This window comes from Quercus robur, chromosome 11 (assembly GCF_932294415.1).
Source record: "Quercus robur chromosome 11, dhQueRobu3.1, whole genome shotgun sequence".
Lineage (NCBI taxonomy): Eukaryota > Viridiplantae > Streptophyta > Magnoliopsida > Fagales > Fagaceae > Quercus > Quercus robur.
The window spans coordinates 47,189,005-47,208,501 of record NC_065544.1 but is presented as its reverse complement, the minus strand read 5'-3'; the positions used below and the strand labels follow the sequence as shown (position 1 = coordinate 47,208,501).

The 19,497-nt window shown below is 36.8% G+C and overlaps 2 protein-coding genes across 3 annotated transcripts; one reads left to right on the top strand and one right to left on the bottom strand.

The window, feature by feature from the left end:
- Positions 1–6,944: 6,944 nt before the first annotated feature.
- On the top strand, positions 6,945–13,399 carry LOC126706692 (wall-associated receptor kinase-like 1). 2 transcript variants are annotated; one of them, XM_050406228.1, is made up of 3 exons: positions 6,945–7,934; positions 11,009–11,140; positions 11,985–13,399. In XM_050406228.1, the coding sequence occupies exons 1-3, from the start codon at positions 7,073–7,075 to the stop codon at positions 13,184–13,186; spliced, it is 2,196 nt and encodes a 731-aa protein (XP_050262185.1). In that variant the 5' UTR covers positions 6,945–7,072; the 3' UTR covers positions 13,187–13,399. The 2 variants fall into 2 exon arrangements, with proteins under 2 accessions (XP_050262185.1, XP_050262186.1); XM_050406229.1 differs by lacking the exon at positions 11,009–11,140.
- A 3,906-nt stretch (positions 13,400–17,305) lies between these two features.
- LOC126705867 (uncharacterized) lies at positions 17,306–18,444 on the bottom strand. The gene is made up of 2 exons (XM_050405088.1): positions 17,796–18,444; positions 17,306–17,709 (listed from the first exon to the last, which is right to left on the bottom strand). Exons 1-2 carry the CDS (start codon positions 18,435–18,437, stop codon positions 17,500–17,502), a joined length of 852 nt encoding a protein of 283 aa, XP_050261045.1. The 5' UTR covers positions 18,438–18,444; the 3' UTR covers positions 17,306–17,499.
- Between the last annotated feature and the right edge of the window lie 1,053 nt (positions 18,445–19,497).

The window sequence follows — 19,497 nt, the reverse complement described above, 5'->3', positions numbered from 1 at the left end:
TATCTTGATGCACTAGGTGCGCTCAACAATACAAGGAATTTAATCTGTCCAAGTGATAAATTCAGAAATAATGTCTCTTGCATGTTGGCCTAGAGCATGAGATATTTTATTCTCCATGCGTGGAACATTTAGAAACTGCACAGAACGAAACTAGTGAATCTGAGACAAAGAGCCCGAAATGTTATTAGCAATTTGAACGGGCGGAACTGAATTGCTTTTCAAGACATTAACAACCACCTGGGAGTCACCCTCAAATATAGCATCCCAGATCCCCATGTCCCAAGCAAAAGCAATTGTTTCTTCCATAGCCTTTGCTTCGCTTCCACTTCAAGGGCTATGGATCCGGGATGTTTAAACCACCAAAATTTATAACTAACGGATGAATTGAAAATGAAGGCAATTTCAATCCAGTGAGTTGGGCAAATTGTGTGAGTTAACAAGATCCACTCGTCCACCCACTGGAAGTCTTACTTATGGGTTTTAAAGGAGGGCTGGCCCTTATCAGTAGCTTTAGAGATGAACCTTCTCAGGGTTTGCTTCAATCCCTCTTTGAGAGACCATAAAGATCTCCTGGAGGTTGTCAAGATGGGACTTTGCCTCCCTGCTCTTTATGAGCATGTCATCCACATAGACTTCTACGTTTCTGCCTATTTGCTTGTTGAACATGTGATTTACCAGCCTTTGGTATGTAGCTCCTACATTCTTCAGACCGAAGGACATGACTTTGTAACAGTACAAACTTTGACTGGTTACAAACGAGATCTTCTCTTGGTTTTCCTCACTCATGAGTATTTGATTATAACCTGAAAAGGCATCCATAGACGTTAGTAGTTCATGTCCTGCTGTGGAATTGACGAGCTGATCAATCTTGGGGAGAGGAAACCTGTCCTTGGGACATGCTCTGTTCAGGTCTGTGAAATCCACACACATCCTCCATTTTCCATTGGATTTTTTAACCATGACGACATTTACAAGCCATTTTGAGTGGTAGGCTTTGCGGATGAAACCTGTTGTGATGGATGAGGAGATGATGCCCTTTGGGTAGAATCGATCTCCATTGAAGCTTACCAGAGGAGACTTAAACGACTGGTGTTGTTTCGGATCCAGCTTCATCTGTTGGTAGGCCATCATATACATAATATCAGCAGAGCTTCCATTATCCACCAATATCGTTTTTGTATTGAATCCCTTGATGGCTAGCATGATGACAAGAGGATCGTTGTGTGGCTGCCTGATCCCTCTTGCATCTCGTTCAGAGAAGGTGACGTCGTCTGTACAATGACACTTCGCCACTGGCTGAGTCACATGGACACTGTTGACTTGTCTCTAATAAGCTTTCTTCAGGGCCTGGTATGAACCTCTAGTAAATGGTCCTCCAGTAATCATTTGGATTTTTTCTACCGTTGGTTCTAGACGATGCTGTTCTTCTCCCTTTTGGTTGTCACTGGACACTTCATCTGTCTTTGGTCTAGACTAATAGTCCTTTTTGACGAACTTCTGGAGTTTGCCTTCCTAGATGAAATCCTTAATTTGCTCCTTCAGTTCACGACATTTGTCAGTGTAATGACCATTACCTTTATGGAATCGGCAATACTTCTGAGAGTTTTTTCCCTTTGGCCTTGAGCTTAAGGGCTTTGGCCACCTTAAGGTTGGGTCGTCCTTAATCCGCATGAGAATCTCATCAATAGGCATCAGTAGAGTAGTAAAGTTCAATCTCTTCTTTGCCATCTCTGGACTAGTTTTGCTAGCTCCATTGTCCGAAGGGTTGAATTTAAGGTCCTTCTTTTTGTTCTGCAAATCAATCTTCTCGTCCTTCTTTCGTTTGCTTGTTGGGCCCTTGGCGGTCAGGGCATCTTCCCCACTCATATACTTTTGGGCTTTGAACAATAGATCTGTCATTGACGTTGGTGGGGTCTTTCCTAGAAAGAAGACATGATCTGGATTGATTAGCCCTGCCTGGAAGGTCGTCATTATAATTTGGTCATCGCCCTTGTTAATCTCTAGTACTACTTTGTTGAAGCACTTCACATATTCCTTTAGGGCTTCTCCTTCTTGCTGCTTTATGGTCAACAAGTATGAAGTGAGCCTTTCGTGTCATTGGCCACCAACGAAGTGACGAACAAAAAAGCCGCTTAATTGCTCAAAATTATCAATTAAGGCCGCTGTTAGCTTGCTGAACCACACTTTTGCAGCCCCCCTGAGGGTAGCTGGGAAGGATTTGCATATCACCTCGTCTGGTGTTTACTGAAGGTTTAGGATTGACTTGAATGCACCAATGTGATCAAGAGGATCTTTTGTGCCATCATAGACCTCTAATTGTGGAAGTTTAAACTTGAGGGGAAGAGGACACTCGAGTACCTTGGCAATGAAAGGTGAGTTTGTCCTCTTGTGCATGCCATCAAGGTTTGCGGTAGTTTTCCCTTTCATGGCAGTTTTGACCTCGTCCAACTCTTTTCTCTTGGCTTCCGTCATCTGATCTTTGTTGGGCGCGGTCTGCCCAGTTCGTTTAGAGGTGGCTCTATTGCTGCTTGGACTATGGTCTTCGTCATTGTTCCGATTACGTCGTACCAGAGGAGTGTTGCTGTTCTTAGGACGTCCTCGGTTCTCGGGATGTCCTCGTTGCTTGAATTTTGCATTTTGCTTTATCAACTCTTGGATGCTGGTTGTCCGAGTTCAGATATGCTCAGCCATCACGGTCAGATCTGTAGGAGGTGATGAAGTGGAAGTATCCATGTGTCTTGAGGAACTTTGTTGATAGAGATACGATGACTTGCCTAAGAGAATTGCAACTCAATCGTTTCCCAAAGATAGTGCCAAACTGATAAAGCAGAAAACTGCAGCTCGTCGGTATGCTTCTCGTCACTGGTATGGATGATTGTTAGTAACGGTTTCAAAGAAACAATGTAAGAGGGCACCTGGGGTCTTGGGGGAGCCTCTGATGCTTAAGTCAGTTTGTCTCTTTAAGAAACAGAGTAATGTAAGAGACAATCTGAGTATAGTGTGTCAATGTATGTGTAAATCCCCGCTTACTTCTTGTTGTTCGCCTTATATAGCATGTCTATGAATAAATGCTCGGGGCATTTATTGTGCTAGACGTTGGAGGCTTTAAATAGCCTATTGAATGCCATTATATCCTTGTATAAAGTCTTGTAACATTTTTACAATGGTCAGCTTAGCTGTCTGAGGTTGTCTGTTGAAGTTCGTAATGTTCAGACCTTATTAGGGAAAGGATTTAAGATCGGGTCATTAATGTGTATAACGGTCTTCAGTATTATTGACAACCTATTTTACTGACGGTTTGCAATCTTACAGACGACCAAATTCGCTGAAGGTCTGCTGATCAATTGTTGCTCTTCAATGTGTTCATGCTTTATTCCAAACAACAAGTCTACTTCTTGGAGAAGATCATCTACTGACCAATGTGTGAATTTAAGGATTTTCACTGCTGCAGTACACCCATCCTCCAAGTTTGCTTGGTACACCTTACTATGGCTGCCTTCTCCAATCACCATATCAGGGCTAAAATTGTTAGTCACACAACGAAACTCTTTTGGTGTGTAATGCCTGCAAGATCCCTCCTCTCCTAGTAGTCCCAATCTCTGAAATAGTTTCTTTGTGATGAATTCGAGAACTTGTGCTGTGTTCTTAACTTTAAACAATCATGTTTTATTAATTTGTTGTGCTGATGATGACGTTGAGCAAGATGGTGCCGTCAATGACTTTCTCAAATGCCGGGTAGGAATCGATTGATCAAAGCATGTGTGATGTAATGGAGATGACAAAGAAGTTTGAAGGACTACCCTTGAAGAGCCTTGTTGGGAAGTCCCCTTCATATGAATTAGGATTTTTCCTAGGCCATCCAAGACCAAAAGAGAGCAAGTGGGAGGCAACCTTTTCAGACAATTAGTTTTCGCGAAAGGAAAAACTTGAATTTTTTGGTGTCATTTGAAAATTTTTTTATTATTGTTTTTTTTTTTTTGAAATTTGAAATTCTCTTTGAAAAATGAAACCTTTTATTCTTGAACATTCTTGAATTTTTTTTTTCCTTCCTTCAAAATTTGAAATTTTCTTGAAATTGATATCATCTATTGACATGTTCACATATTCAGTGGCGAAGCTAGGAATTTATTTTTGGGGGGGGCCATATATAAATTTGTGTGTGTGTGTGTGAAATGTAAAATAGTAATTTACAATACTTCATAACTCAATTTTTTCCCTTTTTATTTGTTGAGATAATTGTTAAAATACTTATGTATTCATTTTAAAGATGATGAATGTTTAATTATTGTAATTTGTTGACATATGTATTTATGGATTGTATTTTATTTAAATGAAAATTAAGTTTATTTTTAGACTTTCTTAAATATATATGTATATATTATTAGGTATGAGGAGCCAAAATGATAAGGTTATTTAAAAATTTACAAAATTTGTAGGATATTTTCAAAAAAAAATTATTTTTTTCAAAAATTTTGGGGGGGCCCAGGCCCCCCTTGGTCATCAAGTGGCTCTGCCACTGCACATATTTAGTTGGATTTTTCTTTAGTTGATTAACATGTCTGTGATTTAGTTCTTCTTTAAATTTCAAAATCTACAATTAATTACCAAAAACTTTTTTTTTTTCAAAACAAAAACAAATCTGTATTTTCATTAAATACAGATCTACAAATTTTTCTGAACAAAAATAGATCGGTATTTTCATTAAATACAGATTTGAAATTTTTTCTAAACCAAAAAAAAACTAATTTGTATTTTCATTAAATACAGATCTGAAAAATTTTTCTAAACAAAAACATATCTGTATTTTTATTAAATATAGATCTGAAATTGTTTCTAAAAAAAACTGATCTGTATTTTCATTAAATACAGATCTAAAATTTTTTCTAAACAAAAACAAATTTGTATTTTCATTAATACAGATCTGAATTTTTCAAGCATAAAAAACTGATCTATATTTTCATTAAATATAGATCTATATTTTTTATAATAAAAAATGGTTTTCATCTTAAATAAAATTTGCAGATTTTTGATTTTCAACGAGTGAATGAATATTGAATTTAAGGATTTTAATACGTCATTGTAATGTCATGCATCTTTTAAATGAGTATCTAATGGTCATTTAGAGTCTAGAAGACTAGACTACATTTGGGTGAAATGAGTTCCTAACACTTTCACATTCTGTAACCTAGCCCTCGAGCTTAAGTTTTTGGATAGTAGACTAGTGTTTTATCTTTTGTTTTGGTAGATTTTAACTAGGATCAAAGCTTGCAATTTTTACATAGATTGTATTTAGGACCAAAGCCTTGTAAAGATATTCTACCAAGTTGTATCTGTTTAATCAATTAATGACATTTCAGGTATTTTTGGACATGTGAATTATATTTTATTTTTTCTTATTTTTTTATAAAAAAAATAAATGGTGACTCCACACAATTACCCAAAAGAGAGGGGCCTTAAGCACCCAAATCTCTTTTTTGAGAGCACCCTAGTTTTCAGTCTCTCACAAAAAGACAAAATCAAAATCACCTCAAATAATATCAGCCACAACTAGGGTGGCAACAACCCACTCAATTCACCCAAACTACTTGACCTGCTTAGCTTCGCACCACCCTCGCATGGATATGATATTAATTTTCAAGTGAATGGATTCAACTGTTAAAGTGACGAGTCGGGTTGGATAATGGGTTGAGTTATTTAAACCGCCAATATTTGAGTCAACACACACACACACACACACACACATATATATATATATATATATATATATATATATATTCATTCTCGTTAGTCTATATCTCATATCAAATTTAAGTGTTTTTTTTTAAAAAAAAAAATTATTAACTAAGACGAACCCACCAAATCCAACTTATAGACACCCCTAACCACAACATACATAGTAGAGAAAGTCCAAATTAAAAGCTACCAACAGTTGTAGGTCATGGGATCAATTTCCAAACTAAAAGCCACACTCGTCTATATCGGCTGCTAGATTTTTGCTGACTTTTCATTTTTCATTAGTCTATATCTCATATAAATTTTAAGTTAAAAAAAAAAAATTATTAACTAAAACGAACACACCAAATCTAAAATGAACCTGCCAAATACATCTTATAGACACCCCTAACCACAACATACATAGTAGAGAAAGTCCAAATTAAAAGCTATCGACAATTGTAGGTCATGAGATCAATTTCCAAATTAAAAGCTACACTCGTCTATATCGACTGCTAGATTTTTGCTGACTTTTCATTTTTCGTTAGTCTATATCTCATATCAAATTTAAGTGTTTTATTTATTTATTTATTTTTTTTATAAAAAATTTTATTAACTAAAACGAACCCGCCAAATCCAGCCAATAGACTCCCCTAACCACAACATACATAGTAGAGAAAGTCCAAATTAAAAGCTACCGACAGTTGTAGGTCATGGGATCAATTTCCAAATTAAAAGCCAAACTTCTTTGCTGACTTTTCATTTTTCGTTAGTCTAAATCTCGTATCAAATTTAAGTGTTTTTTTAAATAAAAAATTTATTAACTAAAACGAACCCATCAAATCAACCTACAGACACCCTTAACCACAACATACATAGTAGAGAAAGTCCAAACTAAAAGCTACTGATAGCTGTAGGTCATGGGATCAATTTCCAAATTAAAAGCCACACTTCTTTGCTGGCTTTTCATTTTTCGTTAGTCTATATCTTATATCAAATTTAAGTGTTTTTTTAATAAAAATTTATTAACTAAAATGAACCCATCAAATCAGCCTACAGACACCCTTAAGTCCTTAACCACAACATCCATAGTAGAGAAAGTCCAAATTAAAAGCTACCGACAGTTGTAGGTCATGGGATCAATGTCCAATTTAAAAGCCACACTCGTCTATATACGCTGCTAGACTTTTGCAAACTTCCATGTTGACTTTGGTCTTCTATGCAATTTCTTTAGAAATATCTAGATATTTTTTTTTTTGGCTTATCATAAGAAGCCAGGGCTTGGCCTTGCTGTTTCACTCATCATCATCATCATCATCATCATCATCACAGAGAGAGAGAGAGAGAGAGAGAGAGAGAGATGGGAATGACGGTGGGAATGGTGTTTTTATTGTGGTCAATGAATGTATTTATAAAAGCAGTGGGTTTGGGAAACAGTTCATGTAGTGGAGCAGCAGCAGTTTGTGGGAAAGTTACAATTCCATACCCTTTTGGAATTGAACCTGGTTGCTTCATTGACGATTCGTTTGCGATAGATTGCAACAACACTCTTGGCTCTCCCAAGCCTTTCTTGAGAAGATTAGATCTGGAGGTGCTGGACATTTCATTAGAGGGCACACTTCGCGTCAACTATCCTATGTCATGGTGGTGTCCTAAGAGTGGGACTAAGAATGCGACTAAGAGCGCAGCAAATGTGAACTTAGCATCAAGTCCCTTTTTTTTCTCAAAATCGAGAAACATATTCATTGCCATGGGTTGTGGCAACATGGCTCTTTTTAAATCCAGTGATGGCACAATTGGTGGGTGCATGTCCGTTTGTAAGAAAGACACCATACAGACAGATAACAGCAGCTGCAATGGCATCGACTGTTGCAAAACCACAATCCCTTTAGATCTCAATGTGTTTACCGCAGGTGTATCGGGAAAGTTCGGAAATTTTACAAGTGCCAAAGATTGCAATTATGGCTCCATGGTAGATCAGAAGTGGTTCGAGGAAAATTTAACAAACCACTTTGAAGTCCGAAAAATGTCTCAAGTTCCTGTGGTATTAAATTGGGAAATAAATGAATCCTTATCTTCTCTTGTAAAGGAAACTAATTCATCTCACTCAACCTGTCAGTTTGCAAATGGTTCTTCGTTATTGGGTAATATGAGTACGACTTTTAAATGTACTTGCGACTCCGGCTTTGAAGGAAATCCCTATCTTGTTGATGGATGTCAAGGTAAGCTTCTCGCACTCTATTGATTCTATTTATTTATAAATAAATTAAATGTGTGTTTCATTTTCATAGACCAATAAAAATGATTAAATTAATTAATTTTGATGTTGTCACAAAATTTCATTTTGGGTATATCAAAGTCTGTAGATATATTTTTGTGTCACAATTAGGACATGTGTGACAAATATTGTGTTCCAAAAAAATTTTATTTTGGTATGTCATTTGTCAAAAATTATGTTTGATAATCTTAGGGGAAAAAAAAAGGAGTTTGAAAAAGTATATTTATTTCTTCTACTTCTCTTCCTTTTTTTAAGCTTATCAAATTATTATTATTATTATTGATTCTCAAAAAAAAAAATTTATTATTATTATTGTAAGGACTCAATTTGTAACGACCCCAAAATGATACTGGGTTCGCACGTTAGGGGCCCAAACAATATAATTTGAAGAGCGTGGGTTTGAAAGGCTAGGCCTTGGTCACCGGACGGTAGTTAATCAGGGTTTCCATAGCGATTTGCACAAGGATGAACCTAACGTGTTTAATAATAATCTATTCCGGTACGTCATGAGTGGCTCCGGTCCTTAGACCTCGTCCAAGGAGCTTCATGTCCTTATTATTCTCCTTTTTTAGGACTTCATGGTCTGGAAGCCCCCCCTTTTTGGCGCATAAGTCTTCACATTATATAGCCCTTCTCGGTTGATCTTGACCCTCCACCTGTTGATCAGACAGGTACCTATTCAAATACCTGTCCCATCAGCCGCCTCCCCCTACTTTTTGTTAGTTGCAATAACCGAACCCACACTGTTCAGGAGTCTTTTCCTATTAATACGGCCAGGACATTTGTGGGCGCATTCAGTGCGGAGGTGACGTATTTACCTTGAACCACCCCCACTCCGTACCCCATGTGGGTCCCATTCTACTCGCCTCTTCTTCTAGGGGCATTTTGGAGGCAACCTTCGACGAGATGTCGCTCTTTCCTTTGAAGTCTTGGGATGCCGAGGACAGGGTCATCCTTGGCTGCGTCTCTAGGCTATTTGGTCTTTCACCACTTGTCCTCGGCAACTATTCTCCTCGACACAGGCCCTAGTGGAAAGTGGGCCGGGTCATAAGTTCTCTAGCCCCACAATTATATATAGAAAGTGGACTAATGAAATAAATAAACGAACATGCCTTATATCCTCCCGAGTCTTAGCCCTTTTTCCCTCTCAATTTCCTCTTGAACTTTCAACTTAAGTAAACCTTCTTGTGAATGAGCATAATGTGCATTTGACTATTGCAAGGAAATTAAATTTTAAAGTAGGTTAAATTGCAAACTACATTCCTAAAGTTTGGGGGTGTTTGGATTTTACACCTTAAATTTTTAGAATTTGGATTTTACCTTCTAAAATTTGGATTTTAGAAGTGTTTTAATTTTACACCATGAAGTTTCTGAATTTGAATTTTACTCTCTAAAGTTTGAAGGTGTTTGGATTTTACCCCCCCTAAAGTTTTATTCCTTTTTGCATCAACAGTTCCTTTGTCCATATTTTCCGTTAAGTGTCATATAAACTTATTTTATGTATTTCAACACCTAAAGGAGATCCGTGCAGTTACACAATTATTTTAATTTTTACAAGGTTTCTAATATTATTTAACTGATGTGGCATAATTAATTGACATAGCAATATTTGATTGGATTAACTAATACAAGTAGAAAATTGAGGTGTCACTTAACAGACACATCATCACGAGTTTCAACAAAGGGGGTGAGCGACACTTTAACATTAGGAGAGCGGGTCAAAATTTTGAAACTTTAAGAGACAAAATAAAAATACCCAAGAATTAAGGGGTGTATTTTGCACTTTAGCCTAATTCTTTCAATAAGTTTTCATTTTGGTCCTTATCATCATTTTTTAATGACGAAAGTTGCTAATATGTCTAACTAAATGCGCCTATCACAACAACAGTCGATATCCTCCTAATTTCTTCTTCAGACACATCATTCAAAATAGCATTTAAAACTTTCTTTTAGGGAAAACATAATGCTTTTCATCAAGAAAAACCAACAATGTCCGTTTGAAAATCAAAAAGAAAATGTGGTGGAACATCCTCCATCCACACTACAAAATCCAAAATACATAAAGCACATTGAGCTAAATTATAAGTAACCTTGTTACCTTCTTTCTTAATATGAGAGTAATATAATTGAGTAAAAAGTCTAGCACCAAACCTTACACCATCAATCAACAAACCATTAGAGGACAAGAAAGTACTATCGTTGATCAAGGCGGTTATTAGTACCTAAGAATCTCCCTGTAAAACCACCTGGGTGAACCCCAAATCCGAAACAAACTGAAGAGCCAAAGATGTCGCAATCGTTTCAATCTCCAGGGACTGTAAACCTAGGATTGCTGCCGTAATAGAGAGGCCAACAACGAACCTTGGTTTTCTTTAGGCACCACTCCAATCCCTAATTTATGCTCCTTTGAGAAAATAGCCCCGTCAAAATTTATCTTTATCACACCCAACGGTGTTCTCTAGTGAATCCATGTCATTGGAGGATGAGGCCGAGGAGGTGGTTTGTACCACCAAAAATTCTACAAGTCGATCTTTCGCCATAGAGGCAATCTGATGGGGACTGTAGCTAGGTTGGTGCAACTGAACTTGGTTTTGCTGGTTCCATATCGATTAAGCTCTTGGCATGTCTATAGGGCTTGTAGCGCTATTTCTGGCACTTGTTTGCAGTGGTCCCAAATTGGGTTGTCAATGATGGTTCTACGCACCAAATTCACTTTCATAGGCACGAAATAGCATTTAAAACTCTACTATTAAAATTTGTAGCACTTTTTTCAAAGGAAGTTGAACATTCATCAAATATAAGATGGATTAATTTGAGGCTTTGAATCCCAAATTGAGCATTACAGCGGAAATGACTTTTTGGATGAATGTCAATGTTGCATTGTCGTGTTTTTTTTTTTTTTTTTTTGAGAGAGAGAGAGAGAGAGAGATAATTACAACATATTGCATTGTCATGTTTTATTGTTGATAATTTTGAACATTTGTTCTAATGTTGTGTTTGTTATTACAACTATGTCAGATATTGACGAATGCACAAATCTCGAATTATGCAATTTTTACGATCTTCGATATCACTGTGTAAATGTTCCTGGGCGATACTATTGTGATCCAGTTTTAGATCACAAGTCTCGCAACAAAATTATCATAATAGGTATGTCGTTTTTCCCTCTTTGAGATCTACAATAATTGAAAAAAGATTTACCAGAAATAGGCAAATGAGTTTGGAACTCCAAATGGTAAAGGCATAGGGATAATATTGAATGAAGAATAATAACCCAATTGTTGCTTACTGTTTCTCCTTTGTCTCTTAATCTTTTTACATCTTTAATACTTCTTTAGGGGTGACTCCCTTGAATCAAGTCATTTTTAAACATTTCCTATACATTTCGTCCACGAACTAGCTAGTTACTAACAAATGGTATTATTATGAAGATGCCACAAGTTATTTTTATTTACTCCCAAAAAAAAAAAAAAATGAAGATGACCCAAAAGCAAACTCGAAAGAATTTATGCGAATGCTCGACAAATTTTCCAAGAATTTTAGAGTATTATTCTCTTTTATTACTATTTGTCAATGCAAGTAAACATACTTTTGTCATGAAATAGTTAATCTAGCCTTTTGGCGTTCAAAGAAGTTGTCTCTATTTTATTCAAAACTATTATATGCTTTCAATTGGTCTTGGCTCTTGAGGTATGTTGGACCCTTTAGATCTTAATGCTCATTCTTCTATTATCATTTTTTTTTTGGTGCTAATTAAACTTCTTTTCTGTTATCTTGTATCCTCCATATACAATCCACTTTTACTGTATTAGTATCATTCTCTTTGATTACTACTTGTCAATGTGAGTTAACATACTTTTGTCACGGGATTTTTGGTCTAGCCTTTTGGCGTTTGAAGAAGTTGTTTGGTGTTCGAAGAAGTTGTCTCTATTTTATTCAACACTATTATAAGCTTTAATAGGAGTAATCTTTCTCATTTCATTGTGTTAACTAGGTATTAGCACAGGCATTGGGCTATTATTTTTGTTTATTGGTGGATGGTGGTCATACAAAGTGGTAAAAAAAAGGAAGAATATTAAGCGCAAGGAGAAGTTCTTCAAACGAAATGGTGGTTTATTATTACAAAAACAATTGTCTTCAAGTGAAGTGACTGTTGAGAAAACCACCAAATTGTTTAATTCAAAGGATTTGGAAAAGGCCACTGACAATTTTAATGTGAATAGAATTCTTGGTCAAGGAGGACAAGGCACTGTTTATAAAGGTATGTTAATAGATGGGAAAATTGTTGCAGTTAAAAAGTCAAAGGTAATTGATGAAGGAAAACTTGAAGAATTCATTAATGAAGTTGTCATTCTTTCACAAATTAACCATAGGAATGTGGTTAAACTACTTGGTTGTTGTTTGGAGACAGAAGTTCCTCTGCTAGTTTATGAATTCATTCCTAATGGAACTCTATCCCAATATCTCTATGAACAAAATGAGGAGTTTCTAGTAACATGGAATATCCGCTTACGAATTGCTACAGAAGTTGCAGGAGCTCTTTTCTACTTACACTTAGCAGCTTCTACACCCATTTACCATCGAGACATTAAGACTACAAACATTCTCTTAGATGATAAGTATAGAGCAAAAGTAGCAGATTTTGGGACTTCAAGATCCATTGCTGTTGATCAAACTCACCTAACCACTGTAGTACATGGCACTTTTGGATATTTGGACCCTGAGTATTTACAATCAAGTCAATTTACAGAAAAGAGTGACGTTTATAGTTTTGGTGTTGTCCTTGTTGAGCTCTTAACTGGAGAAAAAGCGATTTCTTCTACAAGGACAAAAGAATGCAGAAGTTTAGCCACGTATTTCATTCATTCAATGGAGGAGAACAAATTGTTTGATATTATCGATGCTCAAGTTATGAAGGATGCTATACAAGAAGAAATCATAGTAGTTGCAAACCTTGCAAAAATGTGCTTGAATATAAACGGGAAGAAACGACCTACAATGAAAGAAGTTGCAATGCAATTGGAGGCAGTCCAAACATTGCAAAAAACTCCTAACGTTCAACAAAACCATGAAGAGTTTGAATATCCCAGAACTGAAATGTACAAGCAATGGGATGTCATTTCTACATCAACAATGTCAGGTGTGGACAGTGGTGTAGGCTCATCTCCAGGCTCCCGCCCACTGTTATCTTTTTGATTAGGCTGAAATAAAAGCTTTTGTTGCAATATTTATTTGTTTCATCTTGTGATGCTATATCTTTAGCTTTTTTTTGGGGGGGGGGGGGTATTTTAAAACTCATTTCATGGAATTAGTTCTTAAGGTGGATTAACCTTACGCTCCTGTGGTTGTACAATATAGCAAAAGTCTACATTTTGGTATTATAAGAATCCCTTAGTATTATACGGATCAAATGATTTGCCATTCAAATTATTGGTGTCAATAGTGTCCAAGGCTGACCCTAGGCAAGTTAGGCATAGGCCTAAGGCCCCACCCAAAAAAAAAAAAAAAAAAAAAATTCCCTTTAGGGAAAAAGGCCGCACTTCCCATGGTTAAAGACCAAAATTTTTATAAAATTATATATATATATAAATATATATATATATATATATTTTTTTTTAAAGGTTGTGCATTTTTTTTTAATAGTGATGTTAAGGATATTACAAATTTTTTAAAGTTTGTTTTTATAGTGCTTTTAGCGCATTTTTCCTTTTCATTTCTATGAAGACTTGTTTCTTACAAGATTTTAACCTTTCTAGGTCTGTCAATCAGGCCATGGTATAGGTTTTTCTTGCTTTTTCTTTTCTACTTTTTGAGTCCTACTTTGTGTCTGAGGTATTTTATTCGATCTAGTGGATAGTTTTCTATTAGTATTTTTTAATGGAATCGGATGTGGAGGAAATGTGGAAGAGGTTTTGTTTATCGATAGATGAGGGGTTGAAATGGTGATTAAATTGAAGGAAGTTGCATATTCCCAAAGGCGTGCTCAGTTTAGTGTTCTAGTAAAACTTCAGATCAATAAAAATTACAATAAGGAAGCTTTTAAAGCTACTGTTAGACAGCTGTGGCGCTGCTCAAGCGGGGTGTAAGTGAGGATAAATGTATGGAATAAATCTATTAATTATAATCATTTTTCATTGTTGATTAACCAAACCCTCCCAAGTGTTCTACGCTCAGAAGGAGAAATTCAAGCCAAAGGAAGTGAAGCACAAAACCTTGCCGATTCCTTCTTTTCTTACACTTGGCAAAAATGTGCTTTTGCCCCTTTCGCCCAAAAGATGTAGCAAAATGCCTTTGTTTTGAAACTCAATTTTCTAAAAATCAAGTTATAGGCAATCAAACTTAAAAAAAAAAAAAAAATTATGGAACTCGAGTTACATGTGAATTTTTCCAAATAATTCGATTTTCATCAAATTGAGTTTTAAAACAGGAGCATTTTGTTAGATAGTTTCAAAACAGGGGCATTTTGTTACATCTTTTGGGTGAAAGGGGCAAATGCCCATTTTGGCCCAAGTTTGATTGCCAAAACCAACAAGAACCAACAAGTTATTCCAAAGCTTTAAGACTTTCTTGGTGACTTGTAGTCTAATTGGAAAGCAATTGAGAGATCCACATTCTCAACATTGAAACTTTAGAATTTAGATGATCATAGGTCGCTTGTATGGAGTACAACGATTTTGAGATCCCAATTTTAACAAAAACTTTTTTTTTAAATAAAAATTTATTCCAAGTAACAGTACGCATGTCATCTAACATGGCATAATAATAATTTTTTATTTTGACCATTAGTCACCTCAGTATTTTCTATCCATCACTTAACGGCAGGAACCATTTTGACACAACACCAAAAGGTTATGGACTAAATTGATGCATTGAAAATGTTAGGGACCAAATTGACATTCAATGCAAAGGTTAAGGACTAAACTTATAATTTACCCTATATAATTTAATATTTATTGTGAAGCCAACTTATGTTATTTTTCACGTGGATGTGGGCTCCCTCTGCGCAAACTTCCGTATCCACAGGAAAATACTTGGAAGCTATTCAAAATAAAATAAAATAAAAATAAAAATAAAAAGAAAACGGAAAATGCTAGGAAAACACCTGGAAGGTAAGAGCCACTTACACACGGAATCTAATACAAAATGCACTCACTCAATATCACAATTTATTGAAATTGAAAAATAACGTCACTTTGTAATATGGGAATACGTAATTGAAGTTGAACAATAATATCTTTATTTTTTTAAAATATTAAAAATAATACAAATTTTATTAAAAAAATTATTAATAGATGTGATAATAAATGTGATTAGTGCTAATTTAACGAGATAATAAATGAGTATTTGAAAAAAAAAAAAATTGTGATTGGTAATTTGTAAGATTATGCTTTACTCCTTTTTCTGTCACTTTCTTCTTCTATTTTCAAGGCGAAAATCACATTTTGGTCCCTAAATTTTGACCCAATTCCCGTTTTCGTCCCTAAGTTTTTTTTTTACCGCTTTTAGTCCCTCTCCAGAAAAGCGGTTCCATTTTAGTCCCTACCGTTACTTCATAAACGGATAAGGCTGATGTGGCAAACGGCATTGGTAGTCAATAATAAAATAATCTCTACAGTACCACTGTTAGTTACTCCCACCCATTCCTAGTCACTTGCCACTCACGTGACAGTCCCTAACCAAGCAAAACCCCAAATCACCCAAATAGAAATCCCTAACCCCCAAATTTCTTGAGCTCCTCGCTCATCAGTCACCACACGGATTGAAGTCCCTCACCAGTCACGAACTCAAAAACACCTTCAAATCAACTGCTTTCCATGGATTCAAGCTCGATGTCATCGAGTGGAAGCTTGAGGAAAAGGGGCCCAGCCCGATGCTTCTGCTCGGAGAGACCCGCTGTGGTCGTTTCGTGGACATCTGACAACCCTGGAAGAAGGTTCTACGGTTGTCCAAATTACTGGGTAAGGTAGTATCTCTCTTTGTAATGTTTTTAAATTTCTGGGTTTTTAACTTTAGAAGCACTTCAGGTTCATTTTCGTTTCAATCTTGCTTCAATCTTGCAATCCCCTTTAGTCTAAGTCTAACCCAGAATTTCTTTTCTTAAATAAATAAAAATTTTAAAAAATTTAAGGAAAAAAAAAAAAACTCAGCTTGTTGCTGACAATATAAATTGTGCTAATACAAGAACATTGTGCTAATACAAGAACATTGTGCTAATACTATTTTAGTTTCTGGTAAGGTAGTATTTGCTAATACTATTTGTTACTGTTTTTCATGATTTTGGTTGTTCATTTAACATCATTTATCTGGTCCTTGGGTGTCAGGTTGGACGCAAGTGTAAATTTTTTCAGTGGCTTGATGATGAAATCTGCGAGCGTGGGAAGGTGCTGATTCCGGAGCAGAGGCAACGGATTTTGACCCTTGAAGCTCAAATTGTAGGCTACAGGAAGAGAGAGAAGAGGCTGCTCATTTGCTTGGGGCTGTCTCTGGTGATAAGTGGGATGCTACTTTGTTTGATGCTTCTTCTGGTTGGCTAAATAGGTGGGGGGGAATGGGTCATTAGGTGGGTAGGTGTTAGTGGAAAAATGCCTGAATTTTGTTGTATGTATTAGTGGCAAAAGGCCTGAATTTTGGTGTATGTACTAGTGGAAAAAGGCCATAATTTGTGTTGGAATGTGTTGTTTGTAGTAGTGGGAAAAGGCCTGATTTTTTGGTGTAATTCTCTTTGCAATTCAAGACTTTAGCAATGGAATATGGTCTTTTTAATTAATCTATGATTTGTGTACCAATTTATTACATTATTGTTAAGTGTTTGTGCTTGTGATATTAACTGTGCATCAACTGTCAATTTGACACTGCAATTTTGAATGGAAACCAGCAGCAGCCTGCAATTTTGAATGGCTGCAAAATTCTCTTTATGTATTAAAGGAGCTGGCTGCAAAATTTACCAAACCTGCATGCATCACCAGCAGCCTGCATAATTTACCAAACCTGCATAGTTTCTGCATAACTTACCAAACCAGCAGCTCTTTATTCATACACCATTACACATTTATTCATATATCATTACACATTAAAGTGGCTACTCCCAGCACATTAAACTCCAATGCTCACCAAGTCTGCATAATCACCAAACTGCCCAACAAAGCTAAAAACCAGCAAATAGCTAAAAACCAGCAAATTTGAGTTTAAGCATTTTAAAAACCAAAGCTAAAAACCAGCAAAGCAAATCTGAATAATGGAAGCTGAATCATCATAACAATGGGAGAATAATTACAAAATATTTAACACCAATGGTAGTTTTTGGCGTACCACAATAATTACAAAATATTTAACACCAATGGTAGTTTTTGGTGTACCACAATAATTACAAAATATGTGACAAAGCACATTCATACAAAAAAGGATTTGGTCAGCCCATAAACATATGCCAATTGTTCTAGCAGTTACATAAATATATGAAGAGTGCTTCAACATATAGCACAACAAAAAAAAGGTCCTGCTTCAGTTTGCTATCTTTTAGCAGATCTCATTGCTGCCATATATCTTGCTGCATTCCCAGTTGCATTCAAGGTTTCAGTAGTGACTGCACTTCTCTTCCTCTGTTTTTTTGGTCTTCGATTGGACTGGTTATCAGTGGGGGTTGGAGGTGCACTTGTGGTCACATCATCATTAGAGCTTGGTTGTGCCCTGTGTACTGTTGGCTGAGCATCCTTGGCTGCCTGCAAGCATAAGCACAATAACAATTAATAGTTTGCCAACTGAAAAACAAAACAATGAGGATATTTAAGTCAAAGTGTATACTTACCCTTCTAGTGGTCCCACTGGCTTGGGATGCACTACCAGGCAAGGAGGAGTTCCCTCCTACTTCTCCCTTGCAGCTCCTCTTGTTGTGTCCTAATTTCCCACATAACTTGCATTGTTTTGAGATGCCTAGGCCTCTTTTTTTTCTGTGACTTCTAGGTTCATCAGGCTCCAGTGCCCTCTTCTTCTTAGGCCTGCCAGGAGGTCTCCTCTTGATAGGGGGTTGCACAGGTGGCAGTCCAGTAGGACCCCACATATTCTGGCCATTGATGGGCTCTATAATGGGTTCATAGCAATCAATGTAGGTAGTCCTTTTGTAGCAAGCATTGACATACTTTTCAGCATCTTCTCTGTTGAAAAATATGCAAGAAATGGCATGGCAACATGGTATGCCAACTATGTCCCACCTCCTACAGCTGCATTTCTTCTCTTCCAAGTCCACAATGAAACTCTCAAGCCCATTCTTCACTTCAAACTTCATACGACCAGCCCAACATGCTATCCACTTGCTGCATGCCAACTTCTCCTTGTACAGCCTCTTCCTTATCTTAGGACACAACTCAGATTCCACCTTCGTAATCATTTCTCTGTTTGCTTGAAATCTAGTCATCAGATATAGCCTAATACACTCAAGCTGCAAGCACATAGAGAGAAAGGGAGAATTAATCATTCATGAATTACATAGGTCTATGGATCATAATGCACATGAAAGGGAGAATTATGCATACCATGGTGATTATAAGTTTGCTCCTGAACTTAACTATCGTGCTGTTGAAGCTTTCACACATGTTGTTCAAGACCGTGTCACTCTGCCCATCACTTTTGAACATGTGCCTAGCCCAAATAGTTGTTGACTGAGATTGCAGCCATTTGAATGCATCTTCATCCACCTCTTTTAGCTCATTCATTGCTCTCTCAAATGCTTGCCGATAGGTAGCCTTGGCTGCTTTCCAAAAAAGGTCTCTAATAATGACACCAGGATGATTTTTCCTCAAATTTTGGTATAAATGTCTGCAGCAGATCCTGTGCTCGTACTGTGGCCAATTGTCAACAAAGGTGTTCACCAACCCCTGCAAAGCACAATCATTTAATTCAGCAAGCAATGAAGCTACCATTAACTACAAATAATTTAACAAGCAATAAAGCTACCATCATACCTTCTGCTGGTCAGATATGAACACCCATTGCTTGTCATCTCCTATGTCAGCAAGCAATAAATTAAGAAACCAGGTCCAACTGTCCTTTGTTTCAGCCTCTACTACTGCATATGCGAATGGGAAGTATTCATCATTGGGATCTCTGCCAACAGCACACATCAGCTGACCACCTGTCTTGGTCTTCAGATGGCATGCATCTAGACCAATGATTGGCCTGCACCCTGCCAAGAAGCCCTTCTTGCAACCTTCAAGGCAGATGTACATTCTTTCAAAATATGGCAGCCCGGTTGCCAATCCATGCTCAGCTGCCAAATCACCATCCTCATAAGTATGCACCTTCATCAATATTGTGCTCCCAGGACTGCACCTTCTCAACTCATCACAGTACTCCCATAGTTGGTTGAACTGTGCAGTGTGGGTCCCATCAACAGCATCTTGAGCTCTCTCTCTAGCCCTACTTGCCTTGCCTGCACTTATGTCAACCACATACTTCTCATGCACAGCCTCCTGAATATCCTTAAGCTTTATGCCAGGCTGCTCCTAACCCTC

What these genes read in the sequence shown, in the direction of transcription:
- LOC126706692 (XM_050406228.1), top strand. Translation starts at nt 7,073, where the DNA reads ATGGGAATGACGGTGGGAATGGTGTTTTTATTGTGGTCAATGAATGTA. An exon ending in TCTTGTTGATGGATGTCAAG is followed by an intron (nt 7,935 to 11,008) that starts GTAAGCTTCTCG and finishes CAACTATGTCAG; the next exon opens with ATATTGACGAATGCACAAAT. An exon ending in CAACAAAATTATCATAATAG is followed by an intron (nt 11,141 to 11,984) that starts GTATGTCGTTTT and finishes TGTGTTAACTAG; the next exon opens with GTATTAGCACAGGCATTGGG.
- LOC126705867 (XM_050405088.1), bottom strand. Translation starts at nt 18,437, where the DNA reads ATGTGCTTGCAGCTTGAGTGTATTAGGCTATATCTGATGACTAGATTT. An exon ending in CCAGTGGGACCACTAGAAGG is followed by an intron (nt 17,710 to 17,795) that starts GTAAGTATACAC and finishes TTATGCTTGCAG; the next exon opens with GCAGCCAAGGATGCTCAGCC.